General features: G+C 40.4%; 2 protein-coding genes and 1 long non-coding RNA gene across 3 annotated transcripts; 2 read left to right on the top strand and 1 right to left on the bottom strand.

The window, feature by feature from the left end:
• Positions 1-2,057: 2,057 nt before the first annotated feature.
• On the top strand, positions 2,058-18,592 carry LOC124053255 (zinc finger protein 271-like). Its single transcript, XM_046378319.1, has 6 exons — positions 2,058-2,573; positions 3,790-3,920; positions 9,326-10,323; positions 12,632-12,692; positions 14,215-14,281; positions 15,444-18,592. Exons 1-6 carry the CDS (start codon positions 2,285-2,287, stop codon positions 16,412-16,414), a joined length of 2,517 nt encoding a protein of 838 aa, XP_046234275.1. The 5' UTR covers positions 2,058-2,284; the 3' UTR covers positions 16,415-18,592.
• A 787-nt stretch (positions 18,593-19,379) lies between these two features.
• On the top strand, positions 19,380-25,050 carry si:dkey-56e3.3 (zinc finger protein with KRAB and SCAN domains 8). The gene is made up of 4 exons (XM_046400349.1): positions 19,380-19,823; positions 22,067-22,155; positions 22,319-22,448; positions 23,259-25,050. The coding sequence occupies exons 1-4, from the start codon at positions 19,577-19,579 to the stop codon at positions 24,476-24,478; spliced, it is 1,686 nt and encodes a 561-aa protein (XP_046256305.1). The 5' UTR covers positions 19,380-19,576; the 3' UTR covers positions 24,479-25,050.
• Positions 21,791-25,997, bottom strand: LOC124065194. The gene is made up of 3 exons (XR_006844375.1): positions 25,862-25,997; positions 25,471-25,536; positions 21,791-22,470 (listed from the first exon to the last, which is right to left on the bottom strand). It is a non-coding gene; the product is annotated as an uncharacterized LOC124065194 (long non-coding RNA).
• Between the last annotated feature and the right edge of the window lie 31 nt (positions 25,998-26,028).

Here is a 26,028-nt window from a genome sequence, read left to right on the forward strand (position 1 = left end):
CACTCACCTAGACAAGCCGGCAAGCACTGTGAGAATCACATTCTTCGATTTCTCGAGTGCGTTTGACACCATCAGGCCGGCTCTGCTGGCTGAGAAGCTGACAGCGATGCAGGTGGATGCCCCACTGGTGTCCTGGATCGCAGACTATCTGACGGGCAGACCGCAGTACGTACGCCTGAAGTGCTGTCTGTCAGATGAAGTGATCAGCAACACCGGGGCTCCACAGGGGACTGTCCTCTCTCCCTTCCTCTTCACTATTTACACCACAGACTTTACGCACTGCACAGAGTCCTGCCATCTTCAGAAATTTTCTGATGACTCTGCAGTGGTTGGGTGTATTACTGGGGGGGATGAGAGAGAGTACAGGACGGTAGTGGACAACTTTGTCACATGGAGCGGGAAAAACCACCTACAGCTCAATGTGACAAAGACCAAGGAACTGGTGGTGGACCTGAGGAGGACTAAGGCTCCAGTGACCCCTATCAACATCAAAGGGGACACTGTGGAGGTGGTGGAGGAGTACAAATACCTGGGGGTGTACTTAGACCACAAACTGGACTGGTGCAAGAACGTGGACATGGTCTACAGAAAGGGCCAGAGCCGCCTCTACTTTCTGAGGCGGCTGAGGTCCTTCAACATCTGCAGGACGATGCTGAGGATGTTCTACGAGTCGGTGGTGTCCAGTGCCATCACATATGCCGTTGCCTGCTGGGGCAGCTGCCTGAGGGTGAGGGACACTGGGGACAGACTCAATAGAATCATCAAGAAGGCCAGCCATGTTGTGGGAGAGGAACTGGACTCTCTGACAGTGGTGTCTGAGAGGAGGATGTTGTCCAAAATAAGGACGATACTGGACTTTCCCTCTCACCCTCTCCACAATGTGCTGATCGGCTACAGGAGCTCGTTCAGCAACAGACTCATACTGCCACGATGCACCACAGAGCGACACAGGAAATCATTCCTGCCTGTCGCCATCAAACTGTTAAACTCAGCACTGTGACGGACACACTCACTGTTTATACAATGTACATATTGGCTACTTTTACACATTGCACATACCTGTATTTTTAAATTTTCTTAAAAAATTTTTGAATACAGTTTTTGTAAATACTACTGTACTTGAGATTTTAGTTTTTGTTTATCCTATTTATATACTCTGCACTTTTCTCCTTTCTTGGTCGGGAATACTGCATGTGCAATTGTCTGTAGAAACAAGAATTTCCCTCCAGGGATTAATAAAGGAATTCTGATTCTGATTCTGATTCTGACCTCTTGGGAGGATCTGCATTACTGGCTGTCAACTAAACCATCTTACCCCACTCACAAGAGAAAATGTTGTGTTTGGAAGATGCCATGCGTGATTTGATTGTAAGCAACCTGATTATATTGAAAAATTCTTCATCCACACATCAAAATGGAAAAAAACAAAAAACAAAATGAGTTTTCAAGAATTTCCCTCCAGGGATTAATAAAGGAATTCTGATTCTGATTTTTCATGTTTTCAAAAAGACTCTTAGACATTCAACAAAGGGCTTGATGGAACTGATGGACAGGAACCATGCAAAGTCTTAAAGTCACAGACCCCTAAAAGGTATTTCAACAACATGATGTATTAACCCCCTTTTTATCCAGTTATTTCTTTCTATTTTTTCTATTATTATTTATTTAACTTGTTTATTTATGTAATGTAATATTTTTTTCATTGTCTATGGTTTTATATTTTTTATATATATTACCAACACAGTTTCAGTTCAAATCTTAAATGTGCCCGGTTGACAAGTGTTCAGTATTGTTATTAATATGCCTTAACATTTTGTAAACGATTCCTTCTAAATAAAAAAAAAAGAGAAAAAAAAAGAGTCTCATGGCATCCCAGTGTTATGATTGGCTCGTGGAGCACATGTGCGGAGGGACATTTTTTGATTTTCCAAACTTGACAGCTATTGTAATATTAGCATGATGATCTTCACACCCATTTGATACTGGTGTCAAAAAAAAACCTTGAGTAGAAAAATGAATGATGTCTATTTCGCTCACGTGTGCGTGCTCCTGAACACAGGGGGCGCTATTGTGTTGTATTCACTGTTTCTAGTGGAAAGAAATTCTGCCAGAATTGTAGCTTCCGTGCAGCCATCATATCAACAGCTTTTACAGCTCTATATCTCTAGCTAGCTATGCGTTTTAGTTAGTACTGAAAGGTTTTTGAACGTTTTTAGAACCAGTAGTCTTGTTGTTACGACAAAATACGTTTCTTCGTTTAGAAGAACGAGTGGTGACGGCGACAATGTCGATTTCAGTTGACTTCCATTCTCAAATTGCGTCCATCATGGAGGTTCTGGCTAACGCGGCTGTTGCCGAAATTTGTAAAGTTGTAGACGACGGATACGCGGTGGTTCAGCTGGAAATGTCCCGGAGCCAGAAGGAGCACGAGTTCCTACGGAGGAAAATCAAACTGCTGGAGCTGCAGATTGCCAGGTATCGAGCGGAGAGAATGAAGGGAGCAGAGGGCTCCATTAGCAGCCGCTTCCCAGGGGTGCGCCTCCTCAACCGGCAGAACAGGGACTCACTGGCCGGTATGTAGCTCCGACAGATAACACCGATAACCTTAGTAGTCGTTAACACAAACTCCGCTCAGAAATGTGCCCAAAATGTGTTAGTAAGCCTCAGTACATGTAGGTGAACTCCGCATGATCTATAAAGCTTTTCTCAGCTGTTCACCTAAATGATACTAAAAAAAGATTTTTTTTTTTTCTCTCAGCTCTATTCATAGATTTTTGAGACCGATCTCCGACATATAAATTTCATTTATGCTACATTAAAAACTGCATTAATGAACAACATCTGTTCAGAAAGTGTCCTGTTTGACCGCGTGTCCTGTGGTTGGGTCACAATATCATGTTAGATAGTATTTTTATTATAGATTAATTCATTCTGGTGGAAGATATTGGAAATCAGTCAGAAAAATTTAAAAGTTGTTAGCCCATGCAGTAATACCGCCATTCAACCGTGTGTTGTGGTCGTGGTGAATCTCGACCCGTTCTTGCTTGTGAACCACTTACCATTTCAAGGAAGCACCTTTCATATTCATTCACGGTGCTATCACCTGTTACCAGTGAACCTGTTTACTTATGGAAATAGGTGGTATTTGAGCAGCACATGACTTTTCCAGTTTTTTGTTATCCCTGTACAAACTTGTTTGAAATGTGTTGCTGGCATCATATTCACAATAGGCATATATTTACAAAGAGGTATAACAGACCTTGTCATTATTCCCACCATGTTCAGTCACAGAAGTGGTGCCAGTCAATATTTAACAGTATATTAAATGACCAGCTGTAATGTAAAATATATTTCTTAGACTATCAAGAAGTTCCATGTTTCTGTACTTTTAGTGACAAAAAAGTGTAATAGCACAAGGATCACTTTTGGAATGTGTTTTGTTCTTGACTGCGGATGAGGATTTAGTCAGAAACAGCCATGGAACAAGCAATATGTTATTTAGAAGAGACCTGTTTAAAAGAGGAGATCAAGGCAATGTTAGTGGAGACTGAAGTTCCAACTTTTAGCAACATAGTGAGAAAGTGTCTGTGTGTGTCTTTATATTCTCGTGTGAGATTATAGTAATGACTGTAAACTGGCTGTAACACAAGATCTAAACTGTGTGTTCAGTAGTGTAGAATTCTGTATTCTGTGTCACTAACCGGCTGTGCCCCTTATTGAACACAGAGATACATTGAGTTTGGTTGTAGTAATTAGTAGCTAATTATTATCCTTCAAATGTTCCATGAGGCCCTTCTCTTCAGGGCAGGACCAGGTTTCTGAACCGAGGTCCAGGGGCCCAGCAGACTGTTCAGAAGAACCAGCCCATCGACCTGGACCAGGATCCTGATCAGGAGGTTGTGACCACCACCAAAACTGAGGTAGCTATCCCACAATGCACCACAACCACAAACCCTAGCTTTATATAGGGTCCCTGTGTGTAAGATTGCAACATGTCTGACATTGACATAGCAGCTGATTGCATCCAACCAAGGTGTCTTTTTTTCTCCATACCACCACTGAATGTAAATATAGTTTAATGAGTTGACATATCATGTTCAGTACAATCAGGGTCTTGTGCAAACTGAGTCAGCTGTCAGAGCAGATAAAAATAATAAGCAACAGTACTGATAATGGATTAATGGCACAAAACAAGACATTTAAAGGTTCCTCCCTGGACTCTGAGAAACTGTGACAGGGGTGTTTAATATGTCTTATGGATTAAATACATTCATGGATAAAAAAAAAAAAAAATCAAAAGATTGAGCAGTAATGATAGTAAGCCATCCACCTGTGACTCATTACTGTTACTAAATCTCATTAGTTGTAGCCCTAACACTATCAATCGAACACTGTCAGTTTGAGTGTTTTTTTTTTAAGCTGGAATTGTAGTTACAGCATACTTTGGCAACCATGTGTCCTGGTTCCATAGCTGCATGGGCCAGTTTGTTAATGATGCTGCACCAAGCTGAAGAAAGATACAGTAAGATTTGCGCTATCACTAACACACGTAACAAAGCTCATTATTTTCACAATTGATTAATTCTTTGGTCTATAAAATGTGAAAATTGAAAAATGCTCATCAGAATTTCCCAGACTGGCATCTTCATATTTCTTTTTCTGTTTTTAAAGTTACTTTTTGATATGCTTTCTGTCTGTCAGCTAATCAACAAATTGTTGTAGGTCTAGATGAAAAAAAGTAGTAGTACAAGAAATGGCATCGTACAGGGACGAGTTTAATCACAGTGAAATCATTTCCAAATTAGACACATTCAAGCCCCAATACTGTTATTCATAGTGCCATCATTACTGAGCCTCTGCCAAGTGTTGTAGTGGGGACTTCAGGGGCAGAAATCCCATCTTTGGCAGCCTGTTCTTTTACAATTTCCTTTGACTTCAGGGCTTATTATCTCTAACAGTTTTTTAGGGGAAAAGCAGGCTTTCTACACTTGACAAGAACTGAGCATGGCCTGATAAAATGAAATATTTGTTCATTTATTGAAAGGAAATTGATAAGATACAATTCTTCAGACTACCAAGACATTTAGTGTGACATCAACTGCTGGAATTACATAAAGTGGTGTTCTATTAAGTTGTTATATTAGTGAAATATATCCCATGGTAACACAGTGATAGTGTATGTGAAAGACATATCAGTCATTAGAAAATAATTTATTTTACATTACAAAATAGTTTATTTTACAGTACGGCTGCAGTGCTTTATGGTCATTTAGTCAAATCTTGATTGTTTTAAAAGTTAATTAGTATTTTACCAGGGTATCTGAAAGACTTAAAGTCTTTTGAGTTTAGCAAAGCACTTCCTCCAAAAACAGCATCCTTAGAAGGTATTCAAAAGTCTTGGATGTAATTAATCAACTGCCCTACTCCATTCAGTGCTGCTTAAAAGTCTAAAGAGTGACCTCTTTACAATTTTCTCTATTTCTGCATACAAATGATCCAAAACATCAGCAGGTTTTCCTGAAAGTAGACAAAGAGAACCGAATCAAACAAATGAGACAGAAATATTCTTGTGCATTTGTATATTCAGGAAAACTATCCAATATTACATATCTATGAGTTGCAAAAGTAGGTGACTCTCCCGGATTAGTTGTTAATTTGAAGGCCAGAAAAAAAACAGGGAGTCAAAGTCTGATCTTCACAGCACATGTTTGTGGAAGTGTGTGTGGGAAGGACAAAGGAGCTTTCTAAGGATCTCAGAAAAAGAGCTGTTGTTGCTCAAGTTAAAAAACCATCGCTTGTTTGGACTGCACAAATGCACAGTCAGACAGATTGTGCACAAATGGAGGAGATTCAAGGCCACTGGAGTGGTCAACCAACAATGCTACACGTGTAATAGTCTGAGAGGTGACAGAGGAACCCAGGGTGACCGCCAAGAAACTGAAGGCTAACGCTGATGTTCATGAATCCACCATCAGGAGAATACTGAACAACCATCATGTGCATGGCAGAATGGCAAGGAGAAAAACCAGTGCTCTCCAAAAAGAACCAGTTTGCTAAACATCATTTGGACTATTGGGAAAATGTGTTGTGGGCAGATGAGACCAAAATAGAGTTGTTTGGTCTAAATGAGAGGCGTCATGTTTGGAGAAAAAACAGCACTGCATTCCAGCATCAGAACCTCATCCCGTTGTTGAAACATGCGGGGTGGCAGTATCCTTGTTTGGGACTGTTTTGCCGCATCTGGGCCAGAATGACTTGCCATCTTTGATGGAACAGTGAATTCTAAATTATACCACAGAATTCTAAAGGAAAACGTCAGGACATCTATCCGTGAGCTGAATCTCAGGAGAAACTGGGTCATGCAGCAAGAAGACCCCAAGCACACAATTTGTTCAACAAAGGAATGGTTAAAGAAGAACAAAATTAACATTTTGGAATGGACAAGTCAAAGTCCTGACCTTAATGCAGCTGAAATGTTGGGGAGGCCCTGAAACAAGCGGTTCATGTGAGGAAACCCACCAGCACTGAGGAATGGGCTAAAATTCCTCCAAGCCTTTGCGGACAACTGATCAGCAGTTACCGGAGATGTTTAGTTGCTGTTATTGCTGCACAGAGGGGTCACACCAGATACTGGGGCACGTACTTTTGCAACTCACAGATATGCACTAATGGTTACATTTTTTTGAATATATAAATGCAAAAGTATTATATTTCTGTCTCATTTGTTTGATTGGGTTCTACTACTTTCAGGAAAAGTGTGAAAATCCACTGATGAGTCATTTTTGTGTCATTTTTATGCAGAAATATTGAAAATTCTAAAATTCAAAGTTCTAAGCGATAGACCAGGTTTTTTTGTCTTAACTCAATGTATTCCTGTTTCATTTATTTTGTGATGTGGTATGTTCCTGATTCTGTGTACTGTGAGTCTGTATTTTATGGTGTCTATGATAAATTTTCCGCAGGGACAAATAAAATTAAATGAATTAGTCGATTCATGACGATCCTGTTCAGATGTTCTGAGTTGTTCCTGCCAAAAATGTGTTTTTATTCTTTTTTCTATCCAGGAATGTTTAAAAATGTCAAATGTTTGCTGGTTCCATCTTCTTAAGGACTAGCTGCTTTTGGGTTTTGTACTGCTGGTTGGACAAAAGAAGAACTGGAAAATTGTGATGAGCATTTTTGACATTTTTCTATATTTCATAGACAGAAAGATTTCTGTTGTGTCTCAGGTAAAATGTGTAATTTTCAGTCTAATATTACCTTAGTCTATTTAACTTTTTAATTAGTTGTACACCACAGTATTCAAGAATGAGTGCAAGAAGTAGAACATCAAAAAAAGTTTTTCCTTATCGCATCAATTAGCTTACATAAATGAGGTCAGCTACAATTAGAAACCAATATTATAAGCGCTACACAGATGGATTTGGATTGGCTGTCAGCATTTCTGTCATTCATCAAATTGTTTTGAAAGAGATCCCAATCATATCATGCTTCGACTGTTACTGTTACAGCGTGGACCTCTTGAGTTTGAATGATTTTTAATACTGTGTTCACTGGACGATTACTCTGGGTGTGGATGGCCATCAAGGCTGTTTTCACATTCATTGCTCAAAGTGCAAATTTTCTTTGGGTTTATTGAAAATCAGATTTTACGAGGTACATTCTCTGGTCTAATATTAAGCACATGCAAGTGATGGAGTGATTTTCCTCCAATCAGCATGGTTAGACTGATTATTTGTGAAATATTTGTGTATTCATAAATTCTGGAATTTTCACAGAAGAGATAGGTGCCATTTTAAGAATTTTAATGTGGTAATTATACTTTTTTTCTTCAAAAACCATTTCAGATGCACAGTAGAAATGTGTATAGCTTTGAGCTCCAAAACAGCTGTTACTGCCTTTGTTTTTGACTGTCATGTGAGCCTACTTAACTTTGCTTAATTTAAATTATATGAGTCAAAAGTAATATAGTTTGCTCCATTTTAAAGATATTTTCTTGATCATGCTACTGAGGTGAGGCCTACTTAAATGAAAGCAGCGCGGAGCCTGTGCTTCATGTTGTTCATTCACTGGGCCTTGTCCTGTTGTATCTCACTTGTAAGCTTGTTCTATTGTTGTTTTCTCAATTTATTTTAGTATTTTAATTGGCACATAAAATTAATATCTGTGTGTTTTAATACTTATTGTGCTTCTGTTTTACGTTAATATTCTTAATTGTTGTTAACTGTTAATTATTGGATATTTGTTGTTAATTGCGACCTGCTTTGATAAATGAGCGCTTGCTTTACTGGGATAAGTTTAGTGTGTGTAGCTGGCACAGTTAGGGTCTGATGGTTCCACATTGTGGCAGTGCTATTGTTGATAACAGTACATATCTACCATATGTAACACCTTTTAACTTAATCATAGATTATTATTATTTCAAATAAAAGTATATGCAGCAGGTTTATTCTATCGACTGTATATAAAGATGGATGACTTGAAAGCTCCCCAAAAGTGATCGCTACTGGCTGGCTCCAGTATGGGTCATAAACTCCTCCCCCTTCATGTTAGCAGATGGGACATGGGCCAAACTAAAACTCAAAATACATGTTAAATACATTTTTCCCAGACATGGTTTCTTTTATTTTAGGTAGTTCTTGTCATGCTGAAGTACACATAGACAAAAGTGTTGGGATAAAGTTGGTTCCCCCCTTTGCAATTATAGCAGCTTCCAATCTTCTGGGAACGCTTTCCACAAAACTTTTTTTTTTTTTTTTTTTTTTGCCCATTCATGCAGTAGAGCATTTGTGAGGTCAGGCACTGATACTGGATGAAAAGGCCTGGCTCGTAATCTCTGTTCCAGTTCCTCCCAAAGGTGCTGGATCAGATTGAGGTCGGGGCTCAACCCAGTCAGGTTCTTCTACACCAAATTCATCCACCTATGTCTTTATGCTATTGCTTTGTGCACTTAACACAGTTAATGCTTTAATTCTCCTCTATTCTAATTGTATTGTACTGAAACTTGTGTTTTTTTAAGTTGCTTTGGATAAAAGTATAATGTAATAACAAAGGGCCTTGTTACCACAGCTCTGCTACCTGATCATTACTGCACAGACTCTGGCTATAAATTATGTCAACAGAACAAGATGGCAGCACTCCTATCTGGAATATTTTGGCTTTGCTTTTGTACAGCGGGAGGAAGCCGAAACATGTCGTCCATCTTTATACATGTCATTGGTTTATTCTTGTATTTTTTTTATATTGTGGTTATTGTGGGCAGGAACAGTTTGTACTCAAGTTCAAAAACATGTGAAACACTTTTTTAATCAGTTTGTCCCCTCAGCCAGCAGAGCCGGAGGAGGAGGGGGAACTCCTGATAGTCAAAGTTGAGGGAGCAGTGGAGACCGGAGCCTCCATCCACGAGGTGCCAGTGGACGCCTGCATCAGCAGCAGAGGCAAAGACGACACCATCAACACATCACCAAACGCCACCTCGAAGGAAGCCAGTGACGGCCGGCAGGCCAGATGCCGCAGCGAAACGGAGGTCAGTGGATCTGACATCGTCACCTTTGTTGTCGGCAGGACAGCTGAAACTGAAAGCAACAGCGACACTACCCACAGTTCCCAGCTGGAGCTAACAGGAAGTGATGTCAGAGCAGGGGACAGTGAACCACTGAACTCTTACATGATGTCACACAAGGGCACTGTGCCAGCTGGCTGTCATGGTGAAACGGATGCCAGAAAAGTTAATGAGGTTGCTTTAGACGCCTCCAAATCCTCCCAGTCAGAGGTGATAGTCATTGATGGAGGGGGGAGGTCAGACAAGGAGGGGGAGGAGTATGAGTGGTCAGACCAGACAGGGAGAGACACACATGAACAAACTACATCACCCATCATTCAGTGTGATGTAGTGGGACTGGAGTCAGCAGGACCCAAGAAGTCCTCTCTGCAGGTAGGATCAGTTCTCACTCCAGGAACATCCGGCGGTGGAACTATCTCCAGTGATGCACACAGCGCGACCCTGCACCGCCCTGCCAGCCACCAGAAACCCTTCACCAGCCGCTTCCACATGGCTTTCTACCACGCCGTCACCATGGAGCGCCCATACGGCTGCACCAGGTGCACCAAGCGCTTCTTCCTGGAGTCTGACCTGCAGAAGCACATGGCAAGGCACACCAGGGAGAAGCCCTACGCCTGCTCGCTGTGTGGCAAAAGCTTTGTGTGCCAGAGCCAGCTGGACATCCACCGAAACGTGCACACCGGGGAGAGGCCCTTCAGCTGCTCCATCTGCAACCGACGCTTCTCCCATCCCAGCAACCTCAAGAGGCACCAGAAGATCCAGCACTGAACACAAAGAACAGGCGTCCCGCAGCACAGTACCAAAGTTTTACAGCCAGGGTGGAGTTAGACGAGACTTTTTTTTCCTTTACACAGTTAACAGTTTCACTTTTAATGCTGACGCCTATTTTTTAAAGACTTAACAGAGATTTTTTTACTCTGACTAGGACAAGATAAAATAAAATGTAGAGCAGACAAAAAAAGCAGTAATCAAAATCAAATGTGATACTGTGAGAGTACAAGCAGCAGCTCTGTCCTTGGAGTAGTGCAGGGATGGCAGACTATGCTAATAACCATACAGAGCATGATGGAATGTAAAGGGCTGCCTCCAGTAGTTGATTTAAAAGAAATTAGTTACAGATTATTTTGATTATTGATTATTTGTTTCAATTATTTTTTTAAAGAAAAATGTTTAACATTTTCAGGTTCCAGCCTCTTAAATGTAAGGATTTGTTGCTTTTGTTTGTCATTTATTATAATAAATGAAGGGTCTTTGGATTTTGGACTGTTGAGTTAAAAAAAGCAATCAGAAGACATCACTTTGGGACATTGTAATCAGCATTCTTTGCAATTGTTGACATTTGTTAGATTAAATGATTAATTGATGATGAAAATAATCATTAGTGGCAGCTGTGAAATACATTGAATGACTGTTGCACTAAATGTACTGACAATTAATCGTTTTAAAAATGGAATAATGAAATAATAGAAACTTGAGGATTATAACTTTCAACAAGTTTTAAATCTCATGTTCTACCTACTATGTGGTTCATTGAGCAGTATCAGGGGGTATGACATATTGGAATAGGCTGCATAAAGATGACTGGCAGGTGAAAAGGCATGTGACGAGGGAGGTGGTTAGCTGCTCACTCGCCATGGTTTGACATCAGTAACGCATGAACAGCTAGATGAGGGTTGGAAAATTATATTAACATCAAAGTATGGCACAACAGGTTTCATCATAACAGCAATGGAGAGCCAGTATGGAAGCCACTGCTCCTCCTCACTGAACACTCATTTCAGTGAATGACACAAAATACAGCATGTAATGCAGTGATGATGAGAGCACTTATTACATTCTTGTACATATTCAGTTCGATACCAATATTTTTCTGTTACAGTGCAAGAGAAACAAAGACGAAAACCCTTCGACAGCCATGGCAATCATCAGAACAGCTGTCATCCTCCCTTTATTTTTAACCTTCATTCATGACTACTACATCTACTTACATACACTTTACATCAGGAATCAAACAAGAGATCCAATTTCTCTGGTGTACACAGTCATAATCTTGACTTCTGTATTATCATAAACAATGAAACATAATGAGGAGTTACACGGAAACGCACACCTGAGGTGTCATTAATTAAGGCTTTAGGACAAGGTTTATAGGCTATCAGTGATGCAGGCTGTAGGAGAACTCCTCTCATCCGTTTTTTTTATTATTTTTATTATTTTCAACATTGTACATTAATACTGAAGATATCCAAACTATGAAAGGACACATAACAAATTATATAGTAAATAAAAAGTGTTAACCCAGAGTATAGAGTAGTTATATTTCACTTTGTCCAAAGTAGCCACATTTAGCTTTGATGACAGCTTTGCACACTGATGGCATTCTTTCATCGGACTCATGAGGGAGTCACCTGGAACAGTTTTCAATTCACTCTTTGTCAAGAGTTAATTTGTGCCATTTCTTGCCTTCTTAATGTGCTTTAGACCATCAGCTGTCCTGTGCAGAGGGAGGGTGGGTACAGAGTCAGTAGCCCTATTAGTGCTACTACAACTACAGTACAAATCCATATTATGGCAAGAAACCTTCAGTTAAGTAACGAGAAAAGACAGGCCATCATTACTTTAAGAAATGAGGGTCAGTCAGTCTGAAAAATCTCAAGAATTTTTAATGTATCCTCAAGTACAGTCGCCAAAAGCGTCAAATGCTGTAATGAAACTCATGTGAACCATCTCAGGAAATGAAAACAAAGAGCTACCTCTGCTGCAGAGGACAAGTTTATTGAAATTACCAGTCTCAGCACCTAAGATTAGAACCCACATAAATGCTTCTCGGAGTTCAAGTGGCAGACATATTTCAGCATCCACTGTTCAGAGGAGACTGCCTGAGTCAGGCCTTCATGGTCGAATTGTGGCAAAGAAGCCATTACTTCAGGAGAACAACAAGCAGAAGAGACTTTCTTGGGCCAGGAAGCACAAGGAATGGACATTAGATCAGTGGAAAACTGTCCTTTGCTCTGATCAGTCAAAATTTGAGATCTTTGGTTCCAACTCCTCTGTCTTTGTTGGACGTAGACAGGGTGAATGGACGGTTCCTGAATGTGTGGTTCTCAGTGTGAAGCATGGAGGTGTGATGGTGTGGGGCTGCTTTGCTTTGCCTTAGTCAAAACTGAGGGCACAGCACAGCATTTTGCAGCAACATGCCATCCCATCTGGTTTGTGCTTGGGAACATCATTTGTTCTCCAACAGGACAATGACTGCAAACACACCTCTAGGTTATGTAAGGGCAATTTGTCCAAGAAGGAGAGTGATGGAGTGCTGCATCAGATGACCTGGCCTCCACAATCACCCGATCTAATTCCAGTTGAGATGGTTTGGGGTGAGTTGGACCAGAGAGTGAAGGAAAAGCAGCCAACAAGTGTTCAATACCTCTGAGAACTCCTTCAAGATTGTTGGAAAACCATTCCAGTTGACCACCTCATGAGGCTGACTGAGAGGACGCCGAGAGCGTGCAAAGCTGTCATCAAAGCAAAAGGTGGCTACTTTGAAGAATCGAAAATATAAAACATATTCTGGGTTATTTAACATGTTTTTGTCGACTAATTAATTCCGTATTTGTTCTGTCATAATTTCAGTGTCTTCAGTATTAATATACAATGTTAGAAACAATAGAAATAAAGAAAAAACACTGAATAAGGCATGTCCAAACTTATGACTGGTAGTATCACCAAGTATGATCACAGTTAAGGATGTGCAATAACACAGTATGGGATTCATGACAGTATTTTTTAACTTCTCTGTTGATGCCAATATACACGTTTTCCATTTAATTGCGGAGAACATCAAGTCTTCCATAGATAAATTAACATAATATTGTGCCTATTCTTACTGTGATGGTCCACTGGCAGATGCATATATTGCTTTTCAAAATAGGCAATATAATAAAAGTACTCAGTCAGCGGTTTGCATCGTGTGCATAACTCAAGGATCCTCTTATCAGCCTGTCATATCAGCATTTCCATTTGGCCGATGCTGATATTTAACTTTAAAGCCTTTATCGGCTAATTACACCTATTTTATCTTACGCCTATTCTATTGCCTGTTACTCACTGAGAATACCTCGCATCCCTAGTTGTGATACTGTATAAATACAGCATGAGGACATTGATGCTGTATGTGAGCAGTTGTGGCATGCTCACTGTTTGGATTCTGTTTAAAAGCTTGGTTTTCCACCGTCATTGAGCTCTGTACGGACTGCTTTTACACTCAGACCTGCTGTCTCTCATTCTTGCAGATTCGTTATGTCATTTCCAACATGTAAATGCACGGTTAACCATTTAAATGTCTTCTGTTAATCAGAGCTTTGAGCTCACCAAAGAGGAGATGGAAATTTCAGCCTATATTTGTACTTATGTGTACATGCAATGTCGTATAAACAAGACAGTGATTGAAAAAAAATAAAGAGTTTCAATGTGTCATATAATGTATTACTTCCTGTTTTAGTGGAAGCAGTATTGTCATACGGTTCTCTGCTGCAGTTGAACAAAGTGAACAAATATTCTCGATGAAGTGACTAAATGAACCGGACCACAAATATCTAATCTCTATCTATTTGAAATATTACTGTGTCAGCTAAACGCCTCCCTCCTCTTTCCAGGGCCAGGGATATGTGACAAACATGAGCAGCCCTCAGAGCAAGGAGGAAGAGATGGATGAAGTGCAAGGTATCAATCTGTTCTTCTGTCACATTGTTTCCTGTGGTGGAAATACCATTCAGCCTCTTCAACCTGCACCAAGCAACATCATACACTCACTCTCCAAACAGTAGTGACAATGCTTTATTTTCACCAAATTCTAACCATCAGCAGGCTATCTATGTTCACCTACTCAGCTGTTCTGTGATGTTCTTGTCTTGTGATCTTTCCTGTCTGTGGCCACAAGCCTCATTAATTTTAAACCCCACAAATATTGCATTTTTTTAACAGAAAAGAAAGTAATTTCGTAAAACAGCTGCTCATTGTACTTTTTATCAAACATCACTCAAATGGGAGAAAAAGTGCATTTGTTGGCGACTATTTTCAGCAGTGGATTAATGCACATTTGGTGCTTTAGTGAGTATTTGTGGCAGCGGGACAGTGTATGTGTCATCAAGTCCAAATAAGCTAAGAAGATGAAGGACATAATTCTCGTATAAAGAAGCACCGTGTCACCCAGTGCAACAGCGTGACTGATGTATTAATAGTTTTTGGACAACAACTTCTCAGCAAAATAAAATCCTGTTTTATTTTTTTGTGAGGTAAAATTGCTCTTTAATTATGTAGGATCCCTCATTATTATTTATTTTTTATATTCTGAGCATAGCAGATAGAATGAAACTTTGTGCAGGAAATTGGTCAACTAAGAGATCTTGCAATCCTAGTTCAGACCCTTCAAGGCAAAAGGAGTGGATGCCCACTGTACAAAATAATCATTAAAATAATAGAATAATTGTTGAAGCTTCATCCTTATCCATCACTTCTGCAAAGGTCTCCAACCAGTGACAATAACAACATTAAAAATTCATTTTACAATGCAGGATGAATCTGTGACAGTTTAAAGGGAGGTTGAGATCCAGCAATGTGTGTTGTAGCATACTGGATCCCATTAAGTAGAAATGACATATTACTTACATTTCATATCTGTACTTTAAGCCATTAGTTCAACATTTTGATCAAAATCAGCCTACAAGGATTATTTTCACAATAAATGTACCATACAATAAACCTCAAAATATCTTTGTTATGTCCACGTCCTTCTCATGAATGGCATGACTTTCAGAATTTTCTCACAATTTTTATGACAGTACATTTTTTTCTCATTATGTTTTCTCTGCTGTGGGCTCATCAGGTGACACCTCAGAGAAAAACAGTCCTTCCCAAACGCTGCTGGGATGGCAGGACAGAATCCAGACTGAAAATGCTGAGAGGCCATCTTGTTCCACATACTCAGCAGACACTGGAGCAGGAGACTCATCGTTTAGCCAAATGGGGACAAATCCTGCCTCTAGAGTCCCCACTGTTTCTAAAAGACCTCTGTGTGACATGGTCCAGGGAAGCCCTGTGTCTAAACTTGACATCATTGTGATCAACTCACCTCCACATGCAGCCCAGAACCGCTGCAGTGGGACGTTGTTGGCAGGACAAAGTGGAAATGATGGAGCTGACAAAGGGACACCTCTTACAGGTCAGGGCAACGCCACTGTGAGGGCACAGTATCAGCCACTGCTGCGTCTTCAGATCAACGAGGCGCCCAGTGAAGTGATGTTTGAAGGCAGTGCCGTCTACAGTAATCAAATTTCTACCTTTAATAACCCTTCTGTTACCATGGATACAGTGGACTCCCAGCAACAGCAAACTCAGTATTCTTGGCCTGGAATCCAGCCATTAGACAATGTCCACTTGTCCAGTCAAAACCACCTTTATCAAGTGTGTAGCAGTCAGAATCAGGAGTCTGGGTCAGCACAGTCCCAGCAGCCTTGCCTACCCTACGCCTGCACCTTCTGTTCGCGTCGCTACGCCCACCAGTGCCAGCTACGCATCCATGAGCGTGTCCACACTGGAGAGAAGCCTTACCAGTGTGTCCAGTGCGGAAAGCGCTTTGGCCAAGTCTGCAGCCTTAAGCGCCACCAGATGGTCCACACCGGAGAGAGGCCATTCCCCTGCCCCCAATGTGGGAAGCAGTTCTCCACCTCTACCAACCTGAAAGTCCACCAGAGTGTCCACACTGGGGAGAAGAAGTTTGATTGCTCCAAGTGTGGCAAGAAGTTTTCCTTCCTAAGCAACCTCATCAGGCACCAGGCTCTGCACACCACCAAGTAGAGCAGGTTGCACATGGACAAATCTGCCTCATTTATCCCCAGTATGTACCTGAGGGGACAGATTAACATGAACAGCCTCCAATATGGCCTCCAGTATGATGCAATCAGGACAGCAGCACAACCAGCCAAGGCTATTTTATGACCATAAACTGTTTAGGTGTTCATATTATTGTGGATAGATATGTCTGATCTTCAACAGCATTTAGTCATCAGGTCAGCATTTCACATTTAGTGTTACTCTGTTGATCTTTGGATTCACTTTGGAAAATATTGGTAAAATCATGAAAATCATTCCATGACATTGAAAGGATCTCTGAGGGTTTATGCCTGTAGTTACTGTATCAGGGTAGCTTTAAAAAGATTTGATGAAAAATTGCTGATGTGCTTGGTCATTTCTGTCCATAGGAGCGGCAGAAATTAAGAGCTGATAGTGATGTCCTCATCATTGCACATCACATGAACAGCTCTCTTTATATTGAGGGCATGTAAATTTTCTGGATTTGTCACTTTGTCACAGTCATGTGATCCATTGTTAAAGATACCCTCCACATAAGGTTTACAAAAAAATCTGTCTGACACAGTTTTCACAGAAAAAAATACAATTACCATCAAGCCTGGAAATTCATAATTAAAAGGGCAAGGCCACTTTGGTCTGCAGTGTGGTATTTTTTGAGGCCACATTCCAGAGTATCAAGGCAGTAAGAGAAAAAACATGGTTTTGATTTCACTTAGACTGATTCATGTCTAAAAGCATTAATGGCTTTTTAATAGATAGTGTGACACTACTAGAGAGATAAAACACATTCTTATCATATACTAATTTATTTCTAATTCATATTTAGGAATAGGTTTTGAGTCTAGGGCTATCAGTACACTCACTGAAACCTCAGTTAGGACGCTAAAATGTGATATTGTGATGTGCTAGAACTTGGTATCACTGCAGCCACACTAAAGTGAGAGACTACTTCCACCTTGAGAATTTTACTAATTCACACTTTTCAAAACAACAGCTGGGTGCAGTCCGATTGTGAGACAGACATGCACACTATGTAGTCGGCATATGACACTTAGTTTGGGATTATTCATTCATCCATTCATATTATACATTAATTAATAATCAGATGCTATTTCTGACTGAGAGCCTTCATTAGGCTATACATCATCTGAATTGCAATAAACTTGAGCTTCTGTGCTATGATTACCCCTATGAAGAATTTCACTTGGATGCCATACAATTATGCATCACATTCATTAATTCATTAGTCGCTGTTCACCGAAAAACTTGAGCATGTTCAGTGAATGTTCTCTTTCAAGTGCCCTTATGCACAGCTGATGATGGAAGTAGCTTGTGACCCATTTCGCCTTCTCATCACTCCTGGAGAGACATATATGAATCACAAATGTTAAAAACAAGAGCTTGACTGTCAGAGGGTTGCAACTTTATTTGTCATACCACGTGCTAGTTGTTGACCTGTCATTACCAGTCCATGGTGTACCTTTATAGGAGAGGGCATAGATGGCTGATGGATATACAATTTTTAGAAGGGCATCTAAGCGAAATAGAGGGCAAACACTAGCCATGGCCACTGTGACTGAAAGTCCTGCTCTGCTCACCACATTAAAATCTTTAAAATGGCACCGAATGTACAGATATGTAAACATATTTTATTTATTTCACAAGCTGTCTCTTACTACACTGTAAAGTCAATTCTCCATGTATGTGCACTTGAGGCTTCAAGTTTCCACATCACACTTGATGAATATTGGACCAGGATCGTTTCTACCGTCAGACTCTTGACATACCGGTACATCAATCTACATGGCAAAGCTCAAACATTCTAACCCGAGGAACAAGAAGAAAAGTTTTGAGTATATTGACATGTTTCAGTTTTAATTTGAAATTTGAGGTTGAAAGGGAAAAAAAATCATGAGGCCTCGAATCAGAGCTGTCGACTCGAGACTTGGACTGCACTTAGACTCCATTCACCAAAATAAGGACTTGCACTTTTACTTGGACTTTCTGCAGAAACAAGCTGATGGTTTTAAGTCAAGACACTGAAATGTAATCCCACATGTCCATTCTATCACATGTCTATCATCTGCTGTCATTGTGACGTTGCATTCAAATAGTGAAAACAAACCCAGAACACACCATGAAATAAAGTCTGGTTAAAACAAGGATGAAGTCTTGTACTGTAGCTACTAGTAAAGGCCTTAGATTCCCACTAAGGATACTGTGGACATGTTTTAGCAAGGGGAAGTTTACATTATACATTTAAAAATTAACACATGGGGGTATTTAACTGGTAACGTCCAGTGTTTTTATTATTCTCCACTGATGGCATGTAGGGGTGGCATAGTGGCGCAGTAGTTAGCAATGTTACCTCAGAGGGTTGTGGGTTCAAGTCCTGATCTGAGCACTTCTGACTGGCAACCAGTCTGTGCCCCCCTCCCTTTCAGCTAAACAAGAAAAATGTAATTATTGGGCATGTCAATGACAGTATACGGTAGATGTAATTATATGTGTTATTATCTTCACCTCTACTTTTGATCCTTAAGTACATTTATTGCCAGAAAATTGCCTTTAATACTTCAGTACATTTAATATCAAACATTTATCAAGTACTATTCATATGCGTGACTTTCCCTTTTACTTTTAAGTATTATTTTTTGCACGCTAGCTTTAAACTTCAGTCAGATGTGACTTTTGGGTACTTTTTTTCTCTTCTTTACAAAACTGGTACTTTAAAAATATATTTTGTTAACTGGATAAACAATATGAAAACAAGACTTTGTCTTTGTGTATTGGTGTATAATTTGCAGGACTGGATTCATAACCTGGAAAAAAAACAGGACCTTGTAGTTCTCAAATTCCGTTCCAGCGTTTTTAATTTAACGTTTCTACAACTTTTTTGAATAATTTTATTATTCGTCTTTACTCTGGCAATTACGGTACGGGAAAGAACTCTCTTCCGGCATAGCCGGAAGTAAACAGAAGGAATAAGAAGATTGTTTTCAGAATGACAATGTCATTGCGGAGATGGATTGTTATCGTCTCCTCTCACATGTCTAATGTGTGACCATAGGACACTGATCTAATTTCGAACAAAGAGTAGCTTTGTTGGGAGAAACGTCCCGAAAGTGCCCGTACCGTGAGGACAGGATGGCGAGTTATGTGGATTTCCACACACAGTTGGCATCCATCATGGAGGTGTTAGCTAACGCGGCAGTGGCAGAGATCTGTCAGCTTGTGGACGATGGGTTTGCCACACTGAGGCTGGAAATTTCCCGGAGTCAGAGGGAGAACCTGGCCCTGAAGACCAGACTGCAGCTAATGGAGGGTCGTTCTGGAGAGCAGTCCCACAGAGAACGCACATCACCTCCACTGCTGACGAACTGCACCAGGACAGGTTAGCCTGCTCCATCAGAGACTAAAGCAGTTTTGTGTCATGCATGGTCAACATGAGCAACCAGATTCCACTCAAAAATGAAACATTTTAACAGCCTAACAATATAGATCCTTAAACAGCTGCTGCCTCGACATGGTAACGTGCAGTCTTTCTTCTCGTTTCTCGTTCTAACAAGGTAGTGCGATGTCATAATAACATTCATCTACAAAACGATAACTCTTTCATTGTTACTAAGTCTGATATGTTGTTCTATCGCGTTAACGATCCAGTCAACGTTTTAATAGAAAACACTGTAGCTGTGAGCATGGGGAACATACGGTGGTGTGTGCATCGCTTATGCAGACACTAGTGTAAGGAGTGTAAAGAGGAAATAATCTGCACATTTAGGCTGCTGAACAGTACAGTACCAAGTAGTAACGTCGTACGTGTGTGTGCTTAGACGCATGATGTGCATACATGTGTGTTCATGAGATACGCCCTTTATATGACAGTCCATTGCTGCCACATAAAATGCTCAGTTATGTTATCATACAATTTATGACAACACATGTCATGTTATAAAGACATATTTCTATCATCTTTACTACATACTACAACATGTAGTTCTTGTTATGTGAAAATTTGTTATGTCTTTATAGTGAGAGAAAGATAATATTTTGAGCCACTGTAATGCACAGGAGGGATGGGTTACATGATATGTCATAATTACTACTAAGTTTTTATTTAGTTTAATGAAATACACTGCGCACATTGTTCATACAACAATACCGGCTATTATTGATGAGGGAGACTGATAATTGATGTTTGGAGTCAATATGCATGTGCAGTAAAAATGGAAATTTTAGTGTCAGAATTTAGAAGAATCAGTGATGAAGTGTAACTAAGTACACTTTACTCAAGTACTAACATACAGTTTTGAAGTTCTTGTACTTTAAATGAGTATTCCCATTTTCTTCTGCCTTCCACTCCACCATGTTTTGGAGACAAGTATTGCTTTACTCCACCACATTTAACTGATAACTTTAATTGAACTTTAATTTAATTTTTAGATTATTAATACAAAGTATAAATATTATTATATATTACTACCTTTATAAAGAATTCATTTTGAATTAATTTATTTTATTGGCAATTAGACTGTTTTTTTCTGATAATCAGAAAAATGTAAAATATCGGATCTGATGATCATCCATCCATCCATCCATCCATCCATCCATTTTCTATACCGCTTATCCGTCAGGGTCGCGGGGGAGCTGGAGCCTATCCCAGCTGACTACGGGCGAGACGCGGGGTTCACCCTGGACTGGTCACCCAGCAGGGCCAACACACAAAGACAGACAACCACACACTCTCACACTCACACCTAGGGGCAATTTAGAGTAGCCAATTAACCTAATGTTCATGTTTTTGGGATTGTGGATCTGATGATCAGTCTATCCCTAATAACGAGAACAAAATAAAATAATAAACCATTTGCATCAAGTCACATAGTTATTGTTCATTCCTGCACTGCATTCTAATTATTATATTTTTTTTTATTACAGGAAAGTTTCTTGATTATAACCACATACATTGTAGTGAGAATAGTCGATTATGAAATAAATTGAGATGTTGTAATAAAAGTAAAAATGTCACTGTAACAGTGTCTTGTTATGATGCAGCAGAAAAACTTCAGGTTCCTATTCCATTTACCTCACCTAATTTATATTTATATTACTATATATTACATTTCCTAAATGCATTTAAGGGTGAAAAGTGTTCTTTCTTATTTTTTTTTTCTATTCCCCAATGAAATAATATTTAAACATCAAATCCAAAACAAAAAAAAGAAATCTGTAACTTGAATTAGAATGATGGTGGAAGCATACTGAAGGAGGCAGACTTGATCTCAGTGGTCAGGTGACATGCTCGGTGTATTTGTACGAGCTGAGGGAATGTGGTGACACAGATTATGTGTGATGCCTCTGAACAGTTTCTAAACACCCCCGCTGACTCCCCCTGACTGAAGAGCAGGACAGAGACAACATGGACAACACCGGTGAATGTGAAAACATTAATGTCTAGCAACAATCCACCGTGCAGGAGACAACAAATAGATATTTTAACAAAGGACATTCTAGAAATTCCAGTAGCACCGCAGTGTTTAATCAACAAGTACATGGCAAGAGCAAAATTGACTTGTGTGACTTGTGTGTGGAACTGTGAGCATATTACAACAAACTCCTGTGATCTGCTTTGAACAGATCGTCTCCTTGGAGAAGACAGCACTGCCATTGCCAAAAGAATAGTCAAGTCAGCCATGTTGGAGAACACTGACGCTCAGCAGTCACAGGTCAGTGCTGCCGCCTGTCTCTTCTTCTTGATAAAATCACGCCAGTCCCGGTGTAACCAGTGAAAGGGTGGTTAAAGGGACACTGAAAAATGTATGCATGTGATTATCGGATTTTTAACGCAGCCCCAGAGATGACTTCAGAAACGTGTTTTCTGTCTGCCAGCCGGTGGTTGTGACGGAGCATCTGGTGGAGCCGGAGGAGGCTGTTGTGGTAAAGAAGGAGAGACTGGAGGAGGAGCTGACAGGCTGCAGCATGCTAGAAGACCATCAGACAACTCTGAGCAGCATCAGCAGTATGTATGGAGGATACTGATTCTTTCCACCAAAAGGAAGAGAAGAACAGAAACACGCACCATAAGCTGATAAGGCTCATGGCGCCCTGCTGCTGCTGAAGCCTCTTTCAGACATGCCCTTTATGACTGAAGTTTGCTGTCAGTCTGCTGCCTCAGAGCCACTTATTCAGAAAAGTCACAACAGCAAACTTCAGCAAAAATCCAATAACATTCCTGACACAAGTATTAATTTAATGCTATCACATTAAAAAAGGGCAAATTTCCAAAAGCTACAGCGCACTACTGCATACGCACATGCTTCCATCACAACACACAGCCACTTTATCTCCATGTCAGATTTCAGTCTCCTAAATAGAAAGTTGCGGTTGCTATTGGTTACAGCTTTGTGGACCAATGTTTATTGGTTCTGTGCCAATAGAAGGACCTGCTAGCCACAGCTGAAAATGTCACATTTTTCTAAACTTCAAAATACATCATAATGGGATTTTTTTTTTTTCATTAAAAAAAAATAGCAAATCATGGTGTTTCTTGTTCCAGTAAGAGATCACTTGGGTGAATCGGTGTAGAAGTGATCTAGCTCTGACAACCCCTCACTCAAGTCAACCTTTGTCACCCTGTACCACACCTGTCCACACCTGTAACTTAAGATGGCTCAGACTGTAAAGATGTGGCATAAAAAAGTGTTTGCATCTGTGTCTGTGTGTTTATATATCAGTATATATATGCAGACCTGAATTAAAATTCTATCTATTTATTGTGATATATACAGTATATATAACAACGTCTGTCTTCTCTCTGTTCACTCTTTAGCTGGACTTCCATCGGTCTGCCTTACTGCTCAGGGCCACTATGTTCTCAGTGTTGAAGCAGAGGTCCCCAGAGTCAGTGCGTCAGCTCAGTTTGAGAAAGAAGACTCTGCTGCACCTGAAGCTCTGCAGCAGGTTGAGAGAGAGGGAGTGAGACAGGCCACTACTCTGAATGGCTACTCTCATCCAGCAGACCAAAACCACCAGGGAACACCAGGTTTTGGTCCAAACAGGGCCAGGGAAATGACAGACTTGACCAAAGACGAACATGTTGCGGATCCCAGCAACCCTCTGTCTGCTCAGTTCACTAGTAGTCGAGTTCCTGAGGTAGAGACTCCACTGGACTCAGAGCTGTCACTGACAGACACTGGAGTGAAGAGTTTATGTTGTGCTGCAGAAGACTCGAAGGAGGGGGCAGGTTCAACAGCAGTCAAACTGGAGGCTGAAACTTCATGGACACAGAGTTTTTTAGTCTCTGTCAACAGAACTGAATGTCTGAGTAACAGCAAAGTGACTAACAGTCAGCACACAGAGAGTGAATTAGCAGAGCTGGACACCAGCAGTTTGGAGTCTTCCTCTTTCGATGACCTGTTCTCCTCTCCAGAGGTGGCCGGGTCTCTGGCGGATCCTCACAAACACTCCACAGAGGCAGTCGCTGGCATGGAGGAGCCACTTTCATCCTCGTCTTTTCCTTTCCTGAGCAGCTTTGGCGGCTCTTCTGTGTCCGACTCTGTGACCGCCTCCTCCTTCACTTACTCCTCGTCTGACTCCAAGAACCGAAGCTTTCCCAGCAGGACAGAACAAGTGTTCAGCTGCCAGCAGTGTGCCTGTCTCTTCTCCACCTCCAGAGACCTGGTGGTGCATCAGCACTCCCATGCTGGGGAGAGGATCTACCACTGCCAACTCTGTAAGAAGCCCTTCCTCCACCCGCACCAGCTGAAAACCCACCAGCGGGTGCACACTGGGGAAAAACCATTCAGCTGTGCTCAGTGCGGGAAGCGCTTCTCCCAGTCCAGCCACATCAAGAGACACATGAGCGTCCACACGGGGGAGAAGCGCTACTGCTGCGGCCTGTGTGGGAAACGCTTCTCACAGGCCTGTAGCCTCAAGGTGCACCAGGCGGTCCACACTGGAGAGAGACCCTACAGCTGCACTAAGTGTGGCAAGAGTTTCTCTGTGCTGGGAAACCTGGTCCGCCACCAGAGTGTCCACATCAGCAAGTGAACGCACACAGAAGCACATGTATCATGTGCATATGAAACCAGTAGGGCTCGTCATAGTGTCGGACAGGAAGTCTTTAGCACACTCAGAATTGTCCTTTATATTGTTATTTATACATCTCATGTTTACAATAAAATACTGTCTCCAGGTGACTGTTTGGTCAGTTTTAAGTATGTCTGTATGTGTGACTAAATACACTATCCTGAATGTTTTTTTGCAGAAAAAAAGTACAATTGCAACATGAAAGACCATAAAATGGCACCTCTTCTTCTACCTCATTAAAAATTGTATAATATATAAGAAGTTTTGCTGGACACAAGATGTCTGCTCCTTGAAAAGTTCTTTTGTCTGTGCATGTGCACTGGAGGCTTCATGGTTCCACATCACACTTGTGTATGCTGAATATTGGACTATTTATCATGTCACAACTTCTGTTGGTAGGCTCTGCCTCTAAGAATCAGAGTTCAATGAGCACACAAATCTGAAACTAAGCAAATGGAATTATGATTTTTTTTTTATCCATGCTGTTGTGTTTGAGCAGTCATAAAATAAATGTTTGTTGTCTTTTTTTGTAAGAAAAAAAAAAAGCACTTGTTGGGGACATTACAGAGCTTGATATAGATGAGTTGATGGGATTTACAGATAATGTAATGCTTTATGTTATACTTTTATTTATTTGTTTGCTCGAACAAACTTAGATGGAAGAATCTGAGTTTTTGACACTGACCATTAGAAACACAAACAACATTTCCAAGAGTAATTAATATATGTGATATATGAAAATGTCTGTTTATTTGTGCATTTAAAGCTTTTATCTGTTAATGTGGGTTGCAACTCTTGACGCTTTCAATGACATTACAGCTGTAATCCACCATCATTTATATGTAACAGGAAAGATTTTAGATCTGATAAATTCCTCCCAACTTTGCATTGCGATGTTATCATTTTAAATTTGCTACAAAAATGCTATTCTGTCGGTCCAGTGGAGAACTCACCTCACTTTCCAGAATAAACTTCACAGCTGGTTTATCATTCCAGCAACAGTCACAATGGATTTCATACTGGAGATGGAACACAAATAATAACATATGAATATAGAAACAGAATTCACTTCTGAGTCAAGTTATTGCACAAGGTGATGGAGATAGTTTCTGTTTTCCAAATTTCAAATTTGTGTGTAGAATTTTGTGATAAAGAAAGAAGATTACATTTCCTCATCAGAAACTTCCTCGACAAAACTGCCAAATGATGATTTATTATTAATGTCATTTCCAACTTGAATTCATTTCCAAATTAGATGATTTCTAGGTTTAATGTTGTGACTGGAGCACAACATATGCCAATATACAAACTGCTTAAAATAGAAAGAAACAGAAGCTGGTTTACCAAGTGTTGCTGTCAGGATCGGGTCCCCTACACATGAAGTGGTTCCAGGATCCGGCTTCCTGGTGTGGCTGATGGATGCAGTCTCTGGTTGTACAGGAACGTTACATCCTAATCCTAATTTGTTATATTAGACATAAATCAATCAAACAACTTTTTAAACATACTGC

The sequence above is a fragment of the Scatophagus argus genome, chromosome 2 (genome assembly GCF_020382885.2).
Source record: "Scatophagus argus isolate fScaArg1 chromosome 2, fScaArg1.pri, whole genome shotgun sequence".
NCBI classification, from domain to species: Eukaryota; Metazoa; Chordata; class Actinopteri; family Scatophagidae; genus Scatophagus; species Scatophagus argus.

What these genes read in the sequence shown, in the direction of transcription:
- LOC124053255 (XM_046378319.1), top strand. Translation starts at nt 2,285, where the DNA reads ATGTCGATTTCAGTTGACTTCCATTCTCAAATTGCGTCCATCATGGAG. An exon ending in TGACCACCACCAAAACTGAG is followed by an intron (nt 3,921 to 9,325) that starts GTAGCTATCCCA and finishes TTGTCCCCTCAG; the next exon opens with CCAGCAGAGCCGGAGGAGGA. An exon ending in AAGAGGCACCAGAAGATCCA is followed by an intron (nt 10,324 to 12,631) that starts GCACTGAACACA and finishes TGTTGGACGTAG; the next exon opens with ACAGGGTGAATGGACGGTTC.
- si:dkey-56e3.3 (XM_046400349.1), top strand. Translation starts at nt 19,577, where the DNA reads ATGGCGAGTTATGTGGATTTCCACACACAGTTGGCATCCATCATGGAG. An exon ending in CTGACGCTCAGCAGTCACAG is followed by an intron (nt 22,156 to 22,318) that starts GTCAGTGCTGCC and finishes TCTGTCTGCCAG; the next exon opens with CCGGTGGTTGTGACGGAGCA. An exon ending in AACTCTGAGCAGCATCAGCA is followed by an intron (nt 22,449 to 23,258) that starts GTATGTATGGAG and finishes TTCACTCTTTAG; the next exon opens with CTGGACTTCCATCGGTCTGC.